We start from the raw sequence: 16044 nt of genomic DNA on the forward strand, positions 1-16044 counted from the left end.
CGCTTTAACCAAACTGTTAGCTTAACTTAAACATTTATGTCCGATAATATTTACAACACTAATTAAGAATTAGTAACATACACATGTAAATTATAGAATCTAATGCTAGGAATGTGTCTGTGTGTGGGTGCGGGTCAGAGGGGATCGATTTCTTTAGACTATATATTTTTCATTATTTTAACTCTTGTTTAAAAAGTCTTAAAACCAAACAAAATTAAGTATTTTTCTTAAAGGAATATACACGATATATTTTAATATTCTGTTAACTACTATGAAGATTTGTTTTACAGATCAATTTGCAGAAATTGTAAAAGCACTTTACAATTTATCAGAAAATCTGTTTAAAAATGTTTTTTTTTTTACATTGACCAAAAGGATAAATTTAAAAAACAATGTTTATTGTATTATTGTTGTGCAAACTTAGAAATTATATTTCTTAAAAAAAATTTTACCTAACCATTATTCATTATTATTAGTCCAAAAAAATCGACCCGCCCTATAGAGGATGGTGGAGTGTGGGGTGTGTTTTCGTGTGGTTTTGTGTGTGTCATGGCACAACGACATCTAATGAGTAGTAGTAGCAGCAGCACGGACAGGGAATTACCTTTTCCCAATTAATCTTTCAGATATCGCTCCAGCGGATTAAATCCCTGGAGTTTTGGGCTGGCCGTCTCATCTGGAATTTTTACTGGAATCAGTATCAATCAATTTACTAGAAACAGGATGTCTTACTTGACTGGGCCGGCTTGGCTGTGGTGGCACTTTCCCGCGGGGTTGCTTGCAAGCAGTTGAGCCACTCGGACAGCGAGATCTTCTTGTCTCCATTGACGTCGCAGTAGCGCGGCATCTTCTTGCCACATCTGCGCAGATTGCTGAGGGATCAAAAATTATTTAGGGATTGACTACGAGATGGTACTATAAGTGACAGCTCACCTGGCACTAGTGACAAGATCGCGGAAGTTCTTCCACTCTCGGCGATCCCACGACTTGTTTTTGTTCTTGTCCAAATAAACAAAGCTCAGCGTGGCAATTCGCTCATCATCTGTCTTCCACATTGTGTAGTTGGTGCTGCAATATTAAGACATTTTGATTTAAATTAGATTGCAAGAGAATTAGGTGTTAATGAAAATAAATAAAATTAATATTAATTTTGATCTATAAAACTATTAAATATAGTTTCGTCCTACCCGGTTGTGCTACTCGGCAGGAGGGATGTGTTGAGGTAGGCCTTCAGCTCTTTGAGGAACTGCGTCTTACGCGGCTCAGTGCATCCCTTCATGGGTCGCACCACTACAGTTTCGTCGCACTGAGGTTTCTTGTTCTTCACCGATGTGCCGGGAATGCTCTTGCCCGTATCCTCGTTGACGCACCAGCAGTACGAGGTTGACGTGGAGGAGTAGCACTGGATGCGCTGGTAGCGACCATCCGGCAGGCACTGCGGCACAAATAGAACATTCTTTCCGCCATGCTGTTGAGAAGGATAATAAAATTTAGAAAGATGTGTCCTTTTGAAGGATGCTCTATTACTTACGCCCTGCTCCTCCAGCGTCACCGACTGGTCCATCCAGCAGTTGGAATCGCTCTCTATGTCCTGGCTCGTCGCCTCTGGCTTCGAGTTGAGCACTGTAAAGATTTGCGCGTTAACATACATTTTATTCTGCCCTTTGGAAGCATGCAGAATGATAACGAACACAGAAAAAAAATGATATGAAATGGGAGTCAATCGGATCTTATTTCATATTAAAGAAATTCCGAAAATGATTATCGTTATAATGATCCTTGATGTACTTAAATGAAGATAATATTTGAAATATCCTTGCTCTGCAAACTACTTTGATATTCTTTAAACTTCTTTAAAGTGTCTAAAATAAATGAAGAATCTGATCTTTAAGAAAAAATATTAACATTTGGATTTTTAAATAAGGTAATTTAAATGTTTTTCCCATCAATATCAAAATATTAAAACAAATGTAATCGTTATTAATTTAAAACTGTATGGCGAACTGATTAATGTTGGTACTTGGTTAGTTTTCACACAAATCTACGTACTATATAATGATGGGATGTGGGTTCGTGAGCTGGGCAGGTCTGCACCCTGGGAGTCGTCCTCTTCTCCTCCGTAGCCCGTGCCACTGTCCTCGTAGTTGTCCTCGTGCTCTTCACTGCCACTCACATCCTCGGAGTACGAGTGCGGATTGATGCCTCTGCCGATTATGTTTGTATTGGTATGACCATGACCTCTGTGATTCGTGTTGTGGATGCTGTAGTGGGTGGAGTGCGGCGGGGCGGTAGCTGCACTGCTGGCCAGAAGGGCTACGATAGCACTACCTGAATTTAGATAACACACAGATGGGAGATGCTTTAAAGGTTCGAAAAAATGGGTCATGATATTCCAAATGCATGCTGTGTAAACTAGCAATTTGCTCCAATAATAGTTGATAGTTTGATAAAACTAAATATAATGTAATATCTCAAAATACTATTTTTTCGAAATTTAATTTTATGACTCATTTATTTTCAAAATTTGAATTTATTCAAAATTATGTGAGACTTGTGAATTTTAATAATTATATACTATTACATATCCACATTCTAAAGAATCCAACTTTACTCACGGTTGCTAAGCTCTTTGGTGAAACAGATGCTCCACTCCAGCCAATTTAGGTTCGCATCCTTGGTGACATCGCAGTATTTGCCGAAGGTGCGTCCACATCGTCTCGGTTTCACATTCTAAATTTAACCAAAAGGTATTAGTTTTCCGGGATACAACAAACTCAACTCACCCGCCTGAGGACCTTCTTGAGCTCCTTAACTTCCTGACGATCGAGCAACTTGTTGCCATTCGTGTCTAGTTTGGAAAACTTCCACTCCAAGATGTGGGAATCCGAAAGCGAAGGCTGGCGGAAAAAGCTCTGGGCCTCGTTGCGGAACATGCGCATCAGATTATTGTTGAACATCTGCCGATCAGCCTTGCTGCAGGGTCGGTGGGCAGTAGATCCTGCCTCTCCACTTCCCTTAGAGGCGGAGGAATCCGGGCTATAGCCAATCTGATGGGATGCCAGGCGGCGCCGATCGCGTCGTTTAGCCCTGCAGCGGAGTTTTCCATTTCGTCGGAATTTATTGGAGTCATCCTCGATGGGCCTGCCCTGGCTATTGCTGCACCAGCATCCGTTGCTCCCGTAGCACTGCTTCGCCGCAAAGTTGCCATCCTTCCTGCACCTGGGCACAAAGTATTCGGGATCGCGTTCCCTCTGACGACGGGCGAATTTCACCGCCTCCAAGCAGGCTAAATGGTAAGATAAATATTAAGATAGTTTGAGATACAAAATTGTTTGTAAGACCCCCTATTTTGAACTTAAAAGTTTATATTCATCTTTATTTGGATAGTTTGAAAGGTTTTAGCTAAAAACTTGGAGTTATGTTATTGTTGGTCTATTGTCACTAATAATTCTCAAACTGAAAGGCTTAAGTGGAATTAGATGAATTGAAATGAGATAAATCTCAATAAGAATTTGGCAGTTATATTTAGGTAGGTTTCTAGTGGTTCCTTAACTTTAAAGTTTTTTAAAACGAAACAGATTAGGATAAAACCTTATATGTAACTTTTTATTTTCTTGGTTCTGTCTTTAGGGTAAATACATATACAATATTGTATTAAATTAAAAAGGCAAACAAGTGGTGGATTGCAAGTCAGTGGATCTATTTGGAGGTACATCTAAAGTGAGATGATATGACGATACTTACCATTACAGGATCCGCTGAACTTGAGGCTCACCTGGTGGCCGCCGCACTGCGCCCGCAGCAGGTGACACCTGGTGGGATAGGTCTGGCCGTCGGTGCCGCAGACGGGACCCTCGTTATCATCACACTCGCCCTGCTTGGCGGCACAGGCGGGGAGCTTCATCTGCAGGTAAAGATCGGAAGGAGAAGGAGGAGGTGTCAGTTCAAGTCTCGGCTATATGTATATATACCGCTCCCCCTTCGGCAAACACGCGTAAAATGATTTACTGCACTTATGGCCAGGTCTGCGAGTCGCCAAGCGTCTGGGCTTTCGCCTCTGACTGGAATACGAATGTTGGCAACGTCTGACAGGGGCGGCAAAAAGGGGGGTTTGGGGGTGGCCCACCAGCTACCCGGCTAATGTGAAAATCAAAGTTGTCAGGCCCATAACTCGAACGGCATCGCGAATACACAGCCCCGAAATCAGCACCAAAATTATGGCACACTGCTGCTCGACCAACTGGCTGCTGAGTGCGCAAATTCTTGTTTAGCCCACAAAATCTCATACACGCGTGTATGTAAATCGCAGATATCTGTATCTATATTTACTATATATGTGTGTATATATATGGGGAGGCCCAGCACTTTGGGATTTGGCACTGCAGTGCCTTTTGTCGCCAATTTGCTGCGGACAGCCCACTGATATTTATTTGTCGTGTCACTCGGACATTAATTAGATTTCGCTGTTATTGAAAAGTGAAATGCGTCAAGCGATCTTAATGTCCCATAACTGAAACATGTTTCGGATAAGATATGGGAATACTAATTGAGGTGCTCATGGTAGTTAAAGTATAAGAGCTTTGCGGCTACTGTCCAATTTCTGAAGCACTTTCAAATTATTTTTTTTAATGGACCTTTTCAAATTTGTATAATTTTCTTGGAGATATCTAAGAAACCCTATAAGATTAAAAATAATAATCCTAAAATCCATGAAAAATCATCTAAGAATTAATAACACATAACGTCTGCAGTCAATATTTTTAGAGAAGAGAAACCATTTTATGAATTCAAAAGAATATCATATGAACAAGAAGGGATTATCGCTATCAAAATTGTATAATCCAGCTTAGTAAATTTATACTTTTATGTAGACACCAAAGAAAAATCAAAATGTATTCCCCATGACCCCTTTGCTGACACTAAACACCAGAAGCTCAACAAGAAATGTTATACAATTATGAGAATTATGAGAAGCACAAATAATACCTGTCCAAGTGTTATCTTGTTGCCCCAACACACAAGCAACATATACACAAATAATGTAGAATGTCGGTAAACAATTCGAATTCTTTTTGTGGGCAGCCGAGCACGCGCTGCCTGGAAATCTGAGTGTGCAGGTGATTTTTGACTCCCGACTGGGCACAGACAGATATCGGACAAACGTATATAAACACGGCATATATTGCTGCAATCGGCAGATCCGATGGCTGTTCTCAGAAGTGGACTGTGGGGCATCTGGTTAGCAAGTCGAACATGGATACATCATTAGCAATTAACAAATTCGGGAATGAAAGAATGTATTTAAATTAAAAGAAATTTTCTAAAAATAAATTAAATATGTTTCTTTGTATTCCTACGCTCTATGTATTCCCAAATTTTGAGAATTCGTGGATTAACTTGTTAGGTGACATTTTAAACAGTTATTGCATATTGACATTTGGTATTTATAAGCTAACGCTAGATTATACCAATAACTTAGTTATTATTGAATTGTTTGTTTATAACCCCTTCGAACTGTTTATGTGCAATACCACTGCACTTGGGAATGTCTGATTGGGTATGCAAATGACAGTTTCGCTTGTCATTATCTAAGTTTTAAATAGGGCGTTATCCCGAAAACGTGCCTGGATTGAAAATCCCCACCTGTGGCACCCTGCTACTCCTCCCCCTCCCATTCTCTCCCTCTGAGCCACAAATTATAAACGGAGACAGCTCAAGGATTGTTACCAAGATAACGACAAAATTATTGACTGACAGTTCTCACGCTCGAACGAGGAGGTGAAATGGAGGTTGCGATAGGCGGAGAAGAATCAGAGGAACAAGCTCCACACTTTAAATACTTCTTCACACTTTGTCATCATCAGCCAGCTTAGTGGCATTGGCGAAAAAATGCAATAATATAAAAAAGGATGGTTAGTTAATACCCCGAAGCTTGAATACCCTTGCAGATCTATTAGTTTAAGGCTTAGATATAAAACTTAATGGAATAATTAAACTGAAGAATTATTTGTTTAAAAACACACAAATTATTTGACCTTAAATTTCATAGTGCGTTTCACACATTGAAATGAGATTATAATATAGAGTATTAAAAGGGTGTATAAAAAGAGAAAAAAGGATGGAAAATGAAATCGCTTTTGACTTGTGACCATTTTGTGTTCTCCTTTTTGCACCTCCTCTTATTATTCTTCTTCTTTTCTGCAGGAACACGAAACACGTTCGTCGGTCAGATGAAACAAAAACAAAATTCAAGGTGTGGGATTGAAGACAGGTGAGGAGGAGAAGAGCTGGAGAGGATTGGAGAAGAACGGAGCCGGCAGACTCTCTTTTTTGGAGTTTGGCAGACAGCGCGGCGGCGGACAAGCTGGTGAAAGAGAAGGAGGTGGAAGAGGAGAAGAACAACAGCCGCAGCTTCTTCTTTGTCTGACTTTTGGTACCTCTGATACCTGGAATATTCAAGTGTTTTCTTGGGATTTACAAATGGGATGGATCATTTGTAGATACATGTGTCCGTATGTATGCATGTCTTGGCAGAAAGTTTGGCAGAGCTCGCTTGCTTGTAAACCATTATTTTTGTGGGATTAAAAGCTGGGCTTGAAATTCAAAACCCATATGGGTTATTTCAATTAAGCTTGCTTTCTCGTTTTTATGGTAAGCTAACAGTATGATTTAAGCTGAGAAAATATTTTATTTTTACAGTTTAACGATTACCATTAAGAGGAGAAAGACTATCTCTTCAGTCGAAACACTAGACACTTTAAGCTTTTCGGTATACCAATTCATCTTAATAATAATATTTTGCATTCAAATTCTTTTATTGAAACTATTTATTTGGTTTAAGCCAATAATCAACAAAAAAATTATAATTTGAACTATTACAATGATGGTCATCAACTAAAATAAAATTTGGATCGACCCATTTAATTTTATTTAGTCTTAGGATTGATTTCTGATTAAGCCTTATATATATTTTGAAAATAACTTACCAACTGATCGTCACTTTTTCCAGTCGCGATGAAGACCGCCAGCCAGGTGACGAACAAAACACATCTCGCCAACATTTCACTTTGCAGTTCGATTTCGTTAATTAACTGTTCTTGTCGTTTTGGATTTGTTAAGTACACAAGTTTATTGCATCGAGTGCGTTTCTCTCATTATTTTCAAAGTTTTTCGTTTATTTCACCATCTTTTTCGCAAAGTCGCAATTAGAATTTCTTCCTAGAACTTTTACTTTGCCGCTCTCCGATTTATTTATTTACCGATTTCCGTGGGCTATTTATAGTGGGCGAGGTGTGTGCGTGTGCATTAAGGTGTTGTAGATCTTCTGTTTATATAATGTGTCTTTATGTGTGCGATTTTTGGTACGTTTCGATTGGAAAACCGCCCGAAAAAAGATCAAGAAGAAGTGAGGAACGAGTAGCGAGGAGCACTGAGCTGCAGAGCAAAAGCCAAAAACCAAAAAACCAACCGATCGTAGCCGAGTTCCACACACGACTGGCCATTTGTTGCCTTGGAGTGGAGTGGCCCAAAACGTGAGAGAGCGGTCCCGAGAGAGGTTGTGGTAGTGGGCGAGGGCGAGGAATCGGATTTGAGCAGAGAGATCGGCGGAGAGAGCGGGATCCCGCCGCCGCCAGAGTGTCTGGCGTGTCGCTTCCAATATCTTATCTTTGCCACTCCGACTCTTGGAGACTGGACAGCCAACACAGTGGACACTCTTAGTTAAACCAGAAAACTATAGTTATTTTAACCCAAGATATAGAGTTAAAATCACAATAAAACAAGAAAGCCCGTTAGCACAAAATTATTTTAAGGACCTGATCGCATTTACCTTACTTGAAAACACGGCCTATCTATAAAGTAATAATTAAAATTGTGGTCATTTAGACTTTAATAAAATATAATTTGTCGATTAAATATTAATAATTAAGAATTTTTAAATCTTTTGGAACTTTTAAGATTGTATAAGCAATGCATTACAATGAATGTATGTATTAAACTGCAATTAAAGAGTAACGAAAATGATATTCGGGAAATATGAATTAATTTAAGATCCATTTATTTAGGCTATGTATGTATATTTAGGCAGGTCATACTGTACCAGCATAAAAACGATCACATTCACACACCGGCAGACAGAGAGAGCACTTGTGTGTGCGTGTGAAATTTATCTTCCTTTGTGCATCTCAAGAGGTTGCCTCACCAACAAAAGCAACAAAAAACATATAAAACAAAGCGGCCAACAGTTGCACCAGCTGCTCAGCCAGCGGGGGAGGGCAGGGGCAGGGGTAGGGGCACGATCAGGGGCAAGGGCGGTGGCGGGGATCAGGGGAAAACGTGAGCCGTTGAGGGCCCCGCTCCTGTGATTTATAGAGCCGCTGGCCAAGGAGTCCGGCTGGAGAGGATTTTGAGAAGGAGGAGGAGGTAGAGGGGAGTTGCCGGTCTTCGTCTCCGTTTCGGTGTGAAACCTGCCAGACAGTCTGACGGCAGCGATAACTGCCCCCTCCCCCATCCCATTTTATACCCCTCTCCCTTTCCAACCCCATTCCCCCTCGAACTCCCGCCCCTGTCGCCGCATTGTTTTCGGCTGTGCCACACTCCGTTTTGTGGTCTTCTTCGACGATCGAGCAAGCACTTAGAAAAAGAATACTTCAGAGTGGTTTGATATAAAATCTAATAAAAATTATAATATCTAAACTACTAATTTAAGAAACAGTTTTAGAATAATCTAGTTCTAGGATCTGGGATCCATTGAGATTTCTTATTTGATAACAATTTTTGGCCACGTGTACTTTTTCAACAAAAGTTAAGGCAAAAGGGTTTTTCTTTTAAAAGATGTACTAAAACTATAGAACCCCTAGGTTTAAACATTATTAACAAATTCGGAACTATATTTTTAAATAATCTTCTACATCTTGTTATTGAATAATCTTTAATTCAGCTATGTTTTCTCCCCGTGTGAAAATGGGTAAGCGAAGAAGACTCGAGACGGTTATAGGAGTTGGGGTAAAAACTCAAGTGGAGTGGACTGGCAGACAGTATGACGCCAAAATGCAAGACAAGACAGCCTGGTCGATAACAAAGGTAAACAGGCAACGGACAGTCAAGGAGCAGAGGAACTGAAAAAGCCACGGTCGTGGGATTCGATCGGGATTGTCGGCTCAGCTCAACTGGGTTCAGAACCAGATGCAGATACAGATATAGATACACGTACGCGCAGATACGGATACAGATACAACTACACCCGCCCCAGACGCTGTGCCCAACTAATCATTGTGTGATTCTTGTTTGTTTATTTGCCTGGCTTTATGAAGAGTCTTTTCGGTAGAAATTATTTATTGTCGCCTGTGTTTATGTATGTATCCGCTTATTCGAGTATCTCAGTATAACAGTGTATCCGTGCTCAGCCCTTCAATTGGGATAAACAGTTAACTAGAAATCGAGGCGATTACCAGATTCTAATAGATCAGCGAATTTTAATTATTTATGAGCGACAAATGGTTATGCGTTTCTGCATACCCTGTATATATTAGCATTTTTTTAAAATCCGATTTAAACAACTTCCCACTTATATTGCTGCTAAGTTTTGGGATTTACAAAGTTTTAATATAACTCAAAACTCTAATAGACTTACCTCAATTTTAAAATTTACGAATCTGTAGATGTGGCTTTCTACCATAAACTTGTCATTTTGTACATGCTTCACTGCCTACAATGGGCCGTAAAAATCCCCTACAAATGAAAGATACTTATTGCAAAGATTGACTTTGCCAGTAACAGGCTGCCCATATCTGTTAAAAATTATCAATATTTTCAGAGCAAGGAACATAAAATATTACTCTACCCTATGGTTTCTCCCATTGCCAATGATCTACAAAAATTAAAAACCCCCGATACGTGTGTTCCTGCATGGCAAAACAGACAATGAAAAAATAAGTCACCGTCTGGGAGTCCCTGGGCGAATCGATCGCCAGCCAGATCGCTATATAAACTCGGTGAAACCACGATTTGACACAACAGTATCTTCTCTGATATTTCACCATGAAGTTCATCGTATTCCTGGCAATCGCTCTGGCTTTGGTGGCCGTCGTGGTGCAGGCTCAGCCCGTTCCCGAGGAGGATCACATTCCAGCGGAACATCCTTTGGTTGAACAGGAGGCCCACAGTCGCCAGAAGCGGGCCACCTGCGACCTGCTCTCCAAGTGGAACTGGAACCATACCGCCTGTGCCGCCCACTGTCTTACCAAGGGGTTCAAGGGAGGATATTGCAGCGACAAGGCCGTCTGTGTTTGCCGCAACTAATTTAGTTGTCATGTGTAACATCCGAAATGTATACAACAGAATGAAAACCGAAATATGTAAAAATTGTAAATATTTTAAAAATAAACGGTTTATTTAATCAACCTATTTTCCAAATCAAAGTATCCTACAAAACAAAAAACAAATTACTTTGTCAGAAATTCATTTTTTAAAAGATTAGTTTGTTATTCATTTTTAAAAAGAGAAATATTTAAACAGTAAGACGAAAACGTCCTATTGTAAGCTAAAAAAGGTTTTAAGTTGAACAAGAAAGGAGAGCTAACTTCGGGCGGAGCCGAAGTTGAAATATTATATTCTCCAAAATTATTCATATGATGCATTCTTAACACTCATTATGGCATTTCCAATCGTTCAGTTATATGGCAGCTATAGGATATAGTCGGCCGATCCCGGCCGTTCCGACTTATATACTGCGTGCAAAGGAAAGATTCAATTCGATATCTTTAAAACTGAGAGACTAGTTTGCGTAGAAACAGACAGACGGACATGCTTATATCAACTCAGGAGGTGATCCTGATCAAGAATATATATACCTTATAGGGTCGAAGATGTCTCCTTCACTACGTTGGACACTTTTGACAAAAATTATAATACCCTCTGCAAGGGTATAAAAATTCCTTCAGACATATTACGAAACCTTATTATTCTTAATAGTATTTGAGTTATTGAGTCCCTAAGAATGTTAGGTAGGTAGGAATTTATTCGCCTTTTCAATGCGTAAATCTACTACTTAAATAATAAAATCCAATTCTGATTTTATAATCAACTTACAATGTCACACAACCACTAAATTTGTCAGTGTCTGGTTATACACTAATCGGAAACTGCTTTTGCACTTATGTATGTATTACATTCCGCATAACTTTAGAATCACCATATTTAAAAAACAATTATTTTCACAACTCTTACAACAAATCGACTTATTATCATAAACCGGTAGCGATTCAATTTACTATAAAAGACGATTAGAAACTGAACCAGGTAGAACAGTTTTCTAGTTGAGATCCGACCATGAAGATCACAATTATCCTAGCTCTAGCTCTCCTTGCTGTTTGTGCAGTGCTAGCCGATCCTGACACCAAAGTACCGAATGAAGTGGATCCAGTAAATCTTGATGTGGATCTAGGGAGTTCCACCCAAGGACTGGAGAAGCACAACCTCCAAAAACGGGCCAACTGTCAGATCGAGCGGTGTTTAGCCATCTGTAGAACAAGGAGCCTTTTAGGCGTTTGCGTAAAAGGGAAATGTCGTTGCCAATAATAATGTTGGCAAATCTGATTTATTAATCAAAACCCAGTGCAATAATAAACCAATTGTAAATGTATAACAAATAATAAATATATTCCGGTTTACTTTAAAAATTAGTATTAATATTATTGTGCAACATGTGAAAACTGCCCTGAATCCACTTTAAAATCTATACAAAACACATAGGAAATCTCTAATCTCCCTCAAATTCTCCATGCGCATTCATTCATAGTTAGCTCGATGAATGATCTCTTATCTCTCAGCAACGACTTTCTATTTAGCAGGGTCGAAAAATGAACCCGACAGCTTAATAAAAGGTATGTGGCAACAATTTCCGTTGCATTTCCGTTTTTCTAGAGTTTTGCTAAATAAATATGGCAAAATGCGACTACAATTCGTTCTTATCAACTAAACGAGCAAACAGTCTTGGAGAAACGATTGCAAACGAGGAAAAAGAAAGAGAAACACGAGTGGAGAGAGATACACGACACTTAATTAACGCCAATTAGATTGGTTAATAAGAGTATGTAGAAATTATCACTGGTCGCGACCGACTTGAGGGTTTATTTTAATTTACGAACGTTTTGCCGGTTAAATAAGCGATTCGATTGCATTCGCATGGCGAGCCAAAAAATGAGCAACCACTCGCGAGCAATTCCTCATTTGCACTGACTCTTCAGTTATCAGCTTACTATATAATCTCAATATGACAGACGTTCTCGATCAAGAGCTAAGAGAAAATCTCAAGTCTTATATAGAGCAGCTCTCCCGAAAATTGTTCTAGTTATACGTATTTATTATTGTGATGCTGGGGAAGAAGAATTTTGAATTTCGCGCGCTACTGAGTATCGATACTTTTGGGTTCTTTGCAAGTCTGACATTAAAAAAAACTAACAAATTATTTAAAATAAAAATAGTTGGAACAAATATAATGGTAAGCATATGAAATACGAATTAAAATAGGGAAACAAATTTTATATTTCTAGAAATTTTTGAATCATGTGATATCTTACTGAATATCAAGCAACAAGTTTATGTAGTCCTCATATTTGCTCATATTTATAATCACAAAAACAATAATTTTGAAAATTTAATTAATTTAAAAAGTCGCTACTAAAACATTGGAGATGGTAACCTTAAAAATATTTCAGAATTAAAAGTGACTTTTGTTTGGACCTATCGATAGGCACATATTAGCAAAAAGATTTCTTAGTAATAGAAACTTGAATCATTGTCACAACTGACCTGCACCCACCGCCCCCCGCCGCCTCATCCTGGGCATAAATTAAGTAGCATTCTACACTTATCGCGAAAGAGCATTAAGAACCACGTCGCTCTTAAGTCATCGTAAATACAGCGCACGACTTTATCAACGCCGCACTTTCAAACCGAACGCGCTGTGCTGACGTGGTGGCTGCAATTAATTTCCACGCTCTAAGTTAATAATCAATTAAAGTGAATATGCTGACCAAGGCGCTCATCCTATTCGGCCTGTTGGCCCTGGCCCAAGGATACAGCTTCACCTCCCGCGAGGTCAAGTGCCATGGTAAGGAACAATACATATAAATCAGCAACAGGCGGCTGTTCACTTGTTGACCCTGGCACCCATGGTAATTGGAATTCTATTGATTATAGTGTGCAAGGCTGTGGTGACGGAACTGGAGGAGGCCATAGCCAAGGAGGATTCCCACAAGATGGCCGATGTCAGTGGCTTCCGCCTGGATGCCCAAGGAAATTCGATCAGCAAAAAAGTCCGCCTCGTCAAGTCTGAGATGTTCCTTACCGAATTGATGGAGAAAATCTGTGAGTATATGTATATATCAGTTAGGTCAGTTTAATGTAGTGTACCAATATTGCCCACTATTTAAGATAGGCTAAAACAAGTATACGCTCCATAACCACATTAGCTCCAAACCCGTACAGTGACGTATAGGTATTTAAATTCGATAAGCACAATGTGAGAAAAACCTTGAGCAAGTGTAAGTAATAGGTCTATTTATCAATTAACTAACACAATTATTGTACTACCCTTGAATTTATATATGTGGTGTTCTATTTGTAGATTACACATACCTATGATTTTGTGGCTCGCTTGTTCCATCTTTTAAAACCGATCTTAAATAACATTTTCCCTTTTCTAGGTGAAAAAATGGACGACTACCTCAAGGCCACCTACAAGAGCAATGGTAAATTCACTCTCCTAAAGATGATCATCAATGGCCAGATGAATCCCGACTCCTCGCTGGTGGACTTTGTTCAAGATGGAGATCTCAACAAAAGCCTGGGACACTTCTGCAACGAAGTACTGGAGGATAACGACGAGATCTTCGTTAAGGCCTTCCAGGCCGAAGAGCTTGGCGATCATCTGGACATCAAGATCTGCTCGGAACAGGCCAGGTACTGCGATGAATCGCCCGTCCAGGAGGAATACGACTTCGATGGCAAGGAGGAGCTGTAGCGTGTCCCAGTGATAGCCTAGTCAATTAACGAATTTCCTTGATCGCCGCCAGTGACGATCTTTGTACTGATCTTTCGAACGAAAATTATGTTTAGCTAAAGTAAAATAAAACCACCAAGCCAATTGTTAACAAGTAGATACGACAATAAATTCCAAGTGCAATTCCCTTTAATATTTTATTAACAAGTGTTTTAAATCATCATAACAATGGACTTATTGCTCTTCTTTTCTGTAAAACAAAAATGTTGGTAAGATTTTTAGATGGTTCGGCTGGTACTTACGGCTCTTCAGTCACATTGCGCAGCAACTGGTGGCGAACCACAAGAAAAGGAGCTCCAAAGCCCACAACTCCCGCAATGAGATAACACACTGTGAACCGCATCGGGCTGTCCAAGCCGAAAGGCAAATTCTATAAATGATTATCAGTGTATTGAGATTACTAGATCCTGGTACAAACTTGGTTCAATTACCACTCCAGGACAACCGCCTGAATAACCGTGTCCATAGCGCTTTGGTGGCCCGCAAAACTTGCTTATGGGTTTACGCAGCGTAGACCACATCACTAATTTTTAACTTGCAGCTTTTTGAAACTGAAATATTTAATTATTTGCTAGCTGGCAAACGAGAAGTGAACCCGTAGTTTCCAACGACTGAATGACAATTGTAGGTTTATAGCCTACTAGAATTATAATTCGAATTTTATACTGAAGCGAACTATTATTATTAAAATTATTGAAAATGGAAAAGAGTGTGCTGTAACTAATTAAACTCAGGCGACTATAGAAAATAGTGTTTAAATTGTAAGCAAAAATCATTAGTTATCGTTAATGTTATTTGCCAACGAAGATATATTCTACTATATGTATCGATAAGACTTGAGCTATTCCGAGTTCGAGCCCTTTCAATTTACAATTTTCCAAATGGTTAACTTAGATCGACTTGGTTGCTAGTTCTAACCGAGATTTGGCATATAAAAATGCTTTACGGCACTCGAAGCACCTGGTCTAAAGAATACAACCATTTGCTGGGCCTTTAAATCAAAACATCCACACGTTAGGTCTACGGTTACGGGTAACTTTATTTCGTTTCCTCTTTTCACTTAAATTTAAGCTGTAACACACTGAAATAGCCTCCCGGCAGCCTCAGCAGATAACGCTACATCTGAAAAATAAATAGTTGAATGAAAAATGGCAAACATATTTATGAAACGCAATGAACTAACCTTACATTTGTTGTTGCTGTCGCCTGGGGAGCACCTTACTTCTTGAGCAGCTGGTGCCTGACGATCAGGAAGGGCGATCCGAAGCCCAAAACACAGCCGATGGTGAACAGGGCGGTGATCCTGTACTTGTTTGTCAGTCCAAAAGGCAGGTTCTGCAATTAAAACAGTTTTTTCCGGTGTTATGATTGATTTTCCATCGCAAAAATTATGTAACCCATTATCCGTAATGCTCATTTCCTGAGACTCACCTCGCCGGGAACTCCGCCGTGTCCGCTGAAGCGAACCATCGACTGGGAGAAGTTACGTGCAATCACACTGCTGCGGCCCAACATTTTGCAATTTGATTTATTTCAATAATAATTCCAGAAAAGTAGAGTTCGCAGTTGGTGCGCGGAATAGAGATGACAGCTGACCGATAGATCCCGTGCAACCCTGCTAGTCGCAGGGGCGTTAACAGAGGTGGTGATGACATTGGCTATCGGCTTATTCACAAGAAACATGCTAAGTAATGATCAGAACCATTTTAAAAAATTATTGAGTTTTGAAATTTTTAGAAATTTTGAATTCCAGCAATTGGGGAGATATGTGAATATTCTAAATATTAGATGAAATCATTAAGTTAATTTAAAGGGAAGGAAAAAATCCCATTAGCAACATCTTTTGTAAATATTGTAAAAATTAGATGTTAGAAATTTTGGGGATTATCCCGTTGGCAGATTTTTTTTGTTTAATACCCTTATATATAAGAACGAAAACAATATAAGAACCAGAATCTTTATCAAAATTTCCATCAGCGGAT

General features: G+C 39.4%; 5 protein-coding genes across 8 annotated transcripts; 2 read left to right on the forward strand and 3 right to left on the reverse strand.

The window, feature by feature from the left end:
- Positions 1-16: 16 nt before the first annotated feature.
- LOC108040639 (SPARC-related modular calcium-binding protein 2) lies at positions 17-12221 on the reverse strand. 3 transcript variants are annotated; one of them, XM_017118191.2, is made up of 11 exons: positions 12147-12221; positions 6987-7272; positions 3745-3904; positions 2784-3286; positions 2616-2730; positions 2050-2328; positions 1532-1662; positions 1188-1468; positions 934-1068; positions 733-872; positions 17-676 (listed from the first exon to the last, which is right to left on the reverse strand). In XM_017118191.2, exons 2-11 carry the CDS (start codon positions 7059-7061, stop codon positions 615-617), a joined length of 1881 nt encoding a protein of 626 aa, XP_016973680.1. In that variant the 5' UTR covers positions 7062-7272; positions 12147-12221; the 3' UTR covers positions 17-614. The 3 variants fall into 3 exon arrangements, with proteins under 3 accessions (XP_016973680.1, XP_016973681.1, XP_016973682.1); XM_017118192.2 differs by lacking the exon at positions 12147-12221 and adding an exon at positions 9632-9719; XM_017118193.2 differs by lacking the exon at positions 12147-12221 and having other exon boundaries at positions 1532-1623; positions 6987-7507.
- On the forward strand, positions 10004-10404 carry LOC108040640 (defensin). The gene has a single exon (XM_017118194.2). It carries the CDS (start codon positions 10039-10041, stop codon positions 10297-10299), a length of 261 nt encoding a protein of 86 aa, XP_016973683.1. The 5' UTR covers positions 10004-10038; the 3' UTR covers positions 10300-10404.
- Positions 12222-12764: 543 nt separating the features above from the next.
- Positions 12765-14202, forward strand: LOC108040663 (protein seele). The gene is made up of 3 exons (XM_017118230.2): positions 12765-13111; positions 13201-13368; positions 13707-14202. The coding sequence occupies exons 1-3, from the start codon at positions 13027-13029 to the stop codon at positions 14021-14023; spliced, it is 570 nt and encodes a 189-aa protein (XP_016973719.1). The 5' UTR covers positions 12765-13026; the 3' UTR covers positions 14024-14202.
- On the reverse strand, positions 14174-14975 carry LOC108040664 (cytochrome c oxidase subunit 7C, mitochondrial). The gene is made up of 3 exons (XM_017118231.1): positions 14494-14975; positions 14305-14432; positions 14174-14252 (listed from the first exon to the last, which is right to left on the reverse strand). The coding sequence occupies exons 1-3, from the start codon at positions 14581-14583 to the stop codon at positions 14237-14239; spliced, it is 234 nt and encodes a 77-aa protein (XP_016973720.1). The 5' UTR covers positions 14584-14975; the 3' UTR covers positions 14174-14236.
- A 101-nt stretch (positions 14976-15076) lies between these two features.
- On the reverse strand, positions 15077-15665 carry LOC108040665 (cytochrome c oxidase subunit 7C, mitochondrial). Of its 2 annotated transcripts, none has more exons than XM_017118233.2 (3): positions 15494-15665; positions 15251-15397; positions 15077-15184 (listed from the first exon to the last, which is right to left on the reverse strand). In XM_017118233.2, the coding sequence occupies exons 1-2, from the start codon at positions 15575-15577 to the stop codon at positions 15281-15283; spliced, it is 201 nt and encodes a 66-aa protein (XP_016973722.1). In that variant the 5' UTR covers positions 15578-15665; the 3' UTR covers positions 15077-15184; positions 15251-15280. The 2 variants fall into 2 exon arrangements, with proteins under 2 accessions (XP_016973722.1, XP_016973721.1); XM_017118232.2 differs by having other exon boundaries at positions 15246-15397; positions 15494-15664.
- Positions 15666-16044: the final 379 nt, after the last annotated feature.

This window comes from Drosophila rhopaloa, unplaced genomic scaffold (assembly GCF_018152115.1).
Source record: "Drosophila rhopaloa isolate 14029-0021.01 unplaced genomic scaffold, ASM1815211v1 contig_115, whole genome shotgun sequence".
NCBI classification, from domain to species: Eukaryota; Metazoa; Arthropoda; class Insecta; order Diptera; family Drosophilidae; genus Drosophila; species Drosophila rhopaloa.

Bases quoted from the DNA above. Each gene is read 5' to 3' on its own strand.
- LOC108040639 (XM_017118191.2), bottom strand. From the start codon at position 7,061: ATGTTGGCGAGATGTGTTTTGTTCGTCACCTGGCTGGCGGTCTTCATC. The intron at 2,329-2,615 runs GTGAGTAAAGTT...ATCTAAATTCAG, and splicing joins CACCAAAGAGCTTAGCAACC to GTAGTGCTATCGTAGCCCTT. The intron at 1,663-2,049 runs GTACGTAGATTT...ATGCTTCCAAAG, and splicing joins CCACATCCCATCATTATATA to GGCAGAATAAAATGTATGTT.
- LOC108040640 (XM_017118194.2), top strand. From the start codon at position 10,039: ATGAAGTTCATCGTATTCCTGGCAATCGCTCTGGCTTTGGTGGCCGTC.
- LOC108040663 (XM_017118230.2), top strand. From the start codon at position 13,027: ATGCTGACCAAGGCGCTCATCCTATTCGGCCTGTTGGCCCTGGCCCAA. The intron at 13,112-13,200 runs GTAAGGAACAAT...TATTGATTATAG, and splicing joins CCGCGAGGTCAAGTGCCATG to TGTGCAAGGCTGTGGTGACG. The intron at 13,369-13,706 runs GTGAGTATATGT...TCCCTTTTCTAG, and splicing joins CGAATTGATGGAGAAAATCT to GTGAAAAAATGGACGACTAC.
- LOC108040664 (XM_017118231.1), bottom strand. From the start codon at position 14,583: ATGTGGTCTACGCTGCGTAAACCCATAAGCAAGTTTTGCGGGCCACCA. The intron at 14,433-14,493 runs GTAATTGAACCA...AATCATTTATAG, and splicing joins CAGGCGGTTGTCCTGGAGTG to AATTTGCCTTTCGGCTTGGA.
- LOC108040665 (XM_017118233.2), bottom strand. From the start codon at position 15,577: ATGTTGGGCCGCAGCAGTGTGATTGCACGTAACTTCTCCCAGTCGATG. The intron at 15,398-15,493 runs GTGAGTCTCAGG...TTTTAATTGCAG, and splicing joins ACGGCGGAGTTCCCGGCGAG to AACCTGCCTTTTGGACTGAC.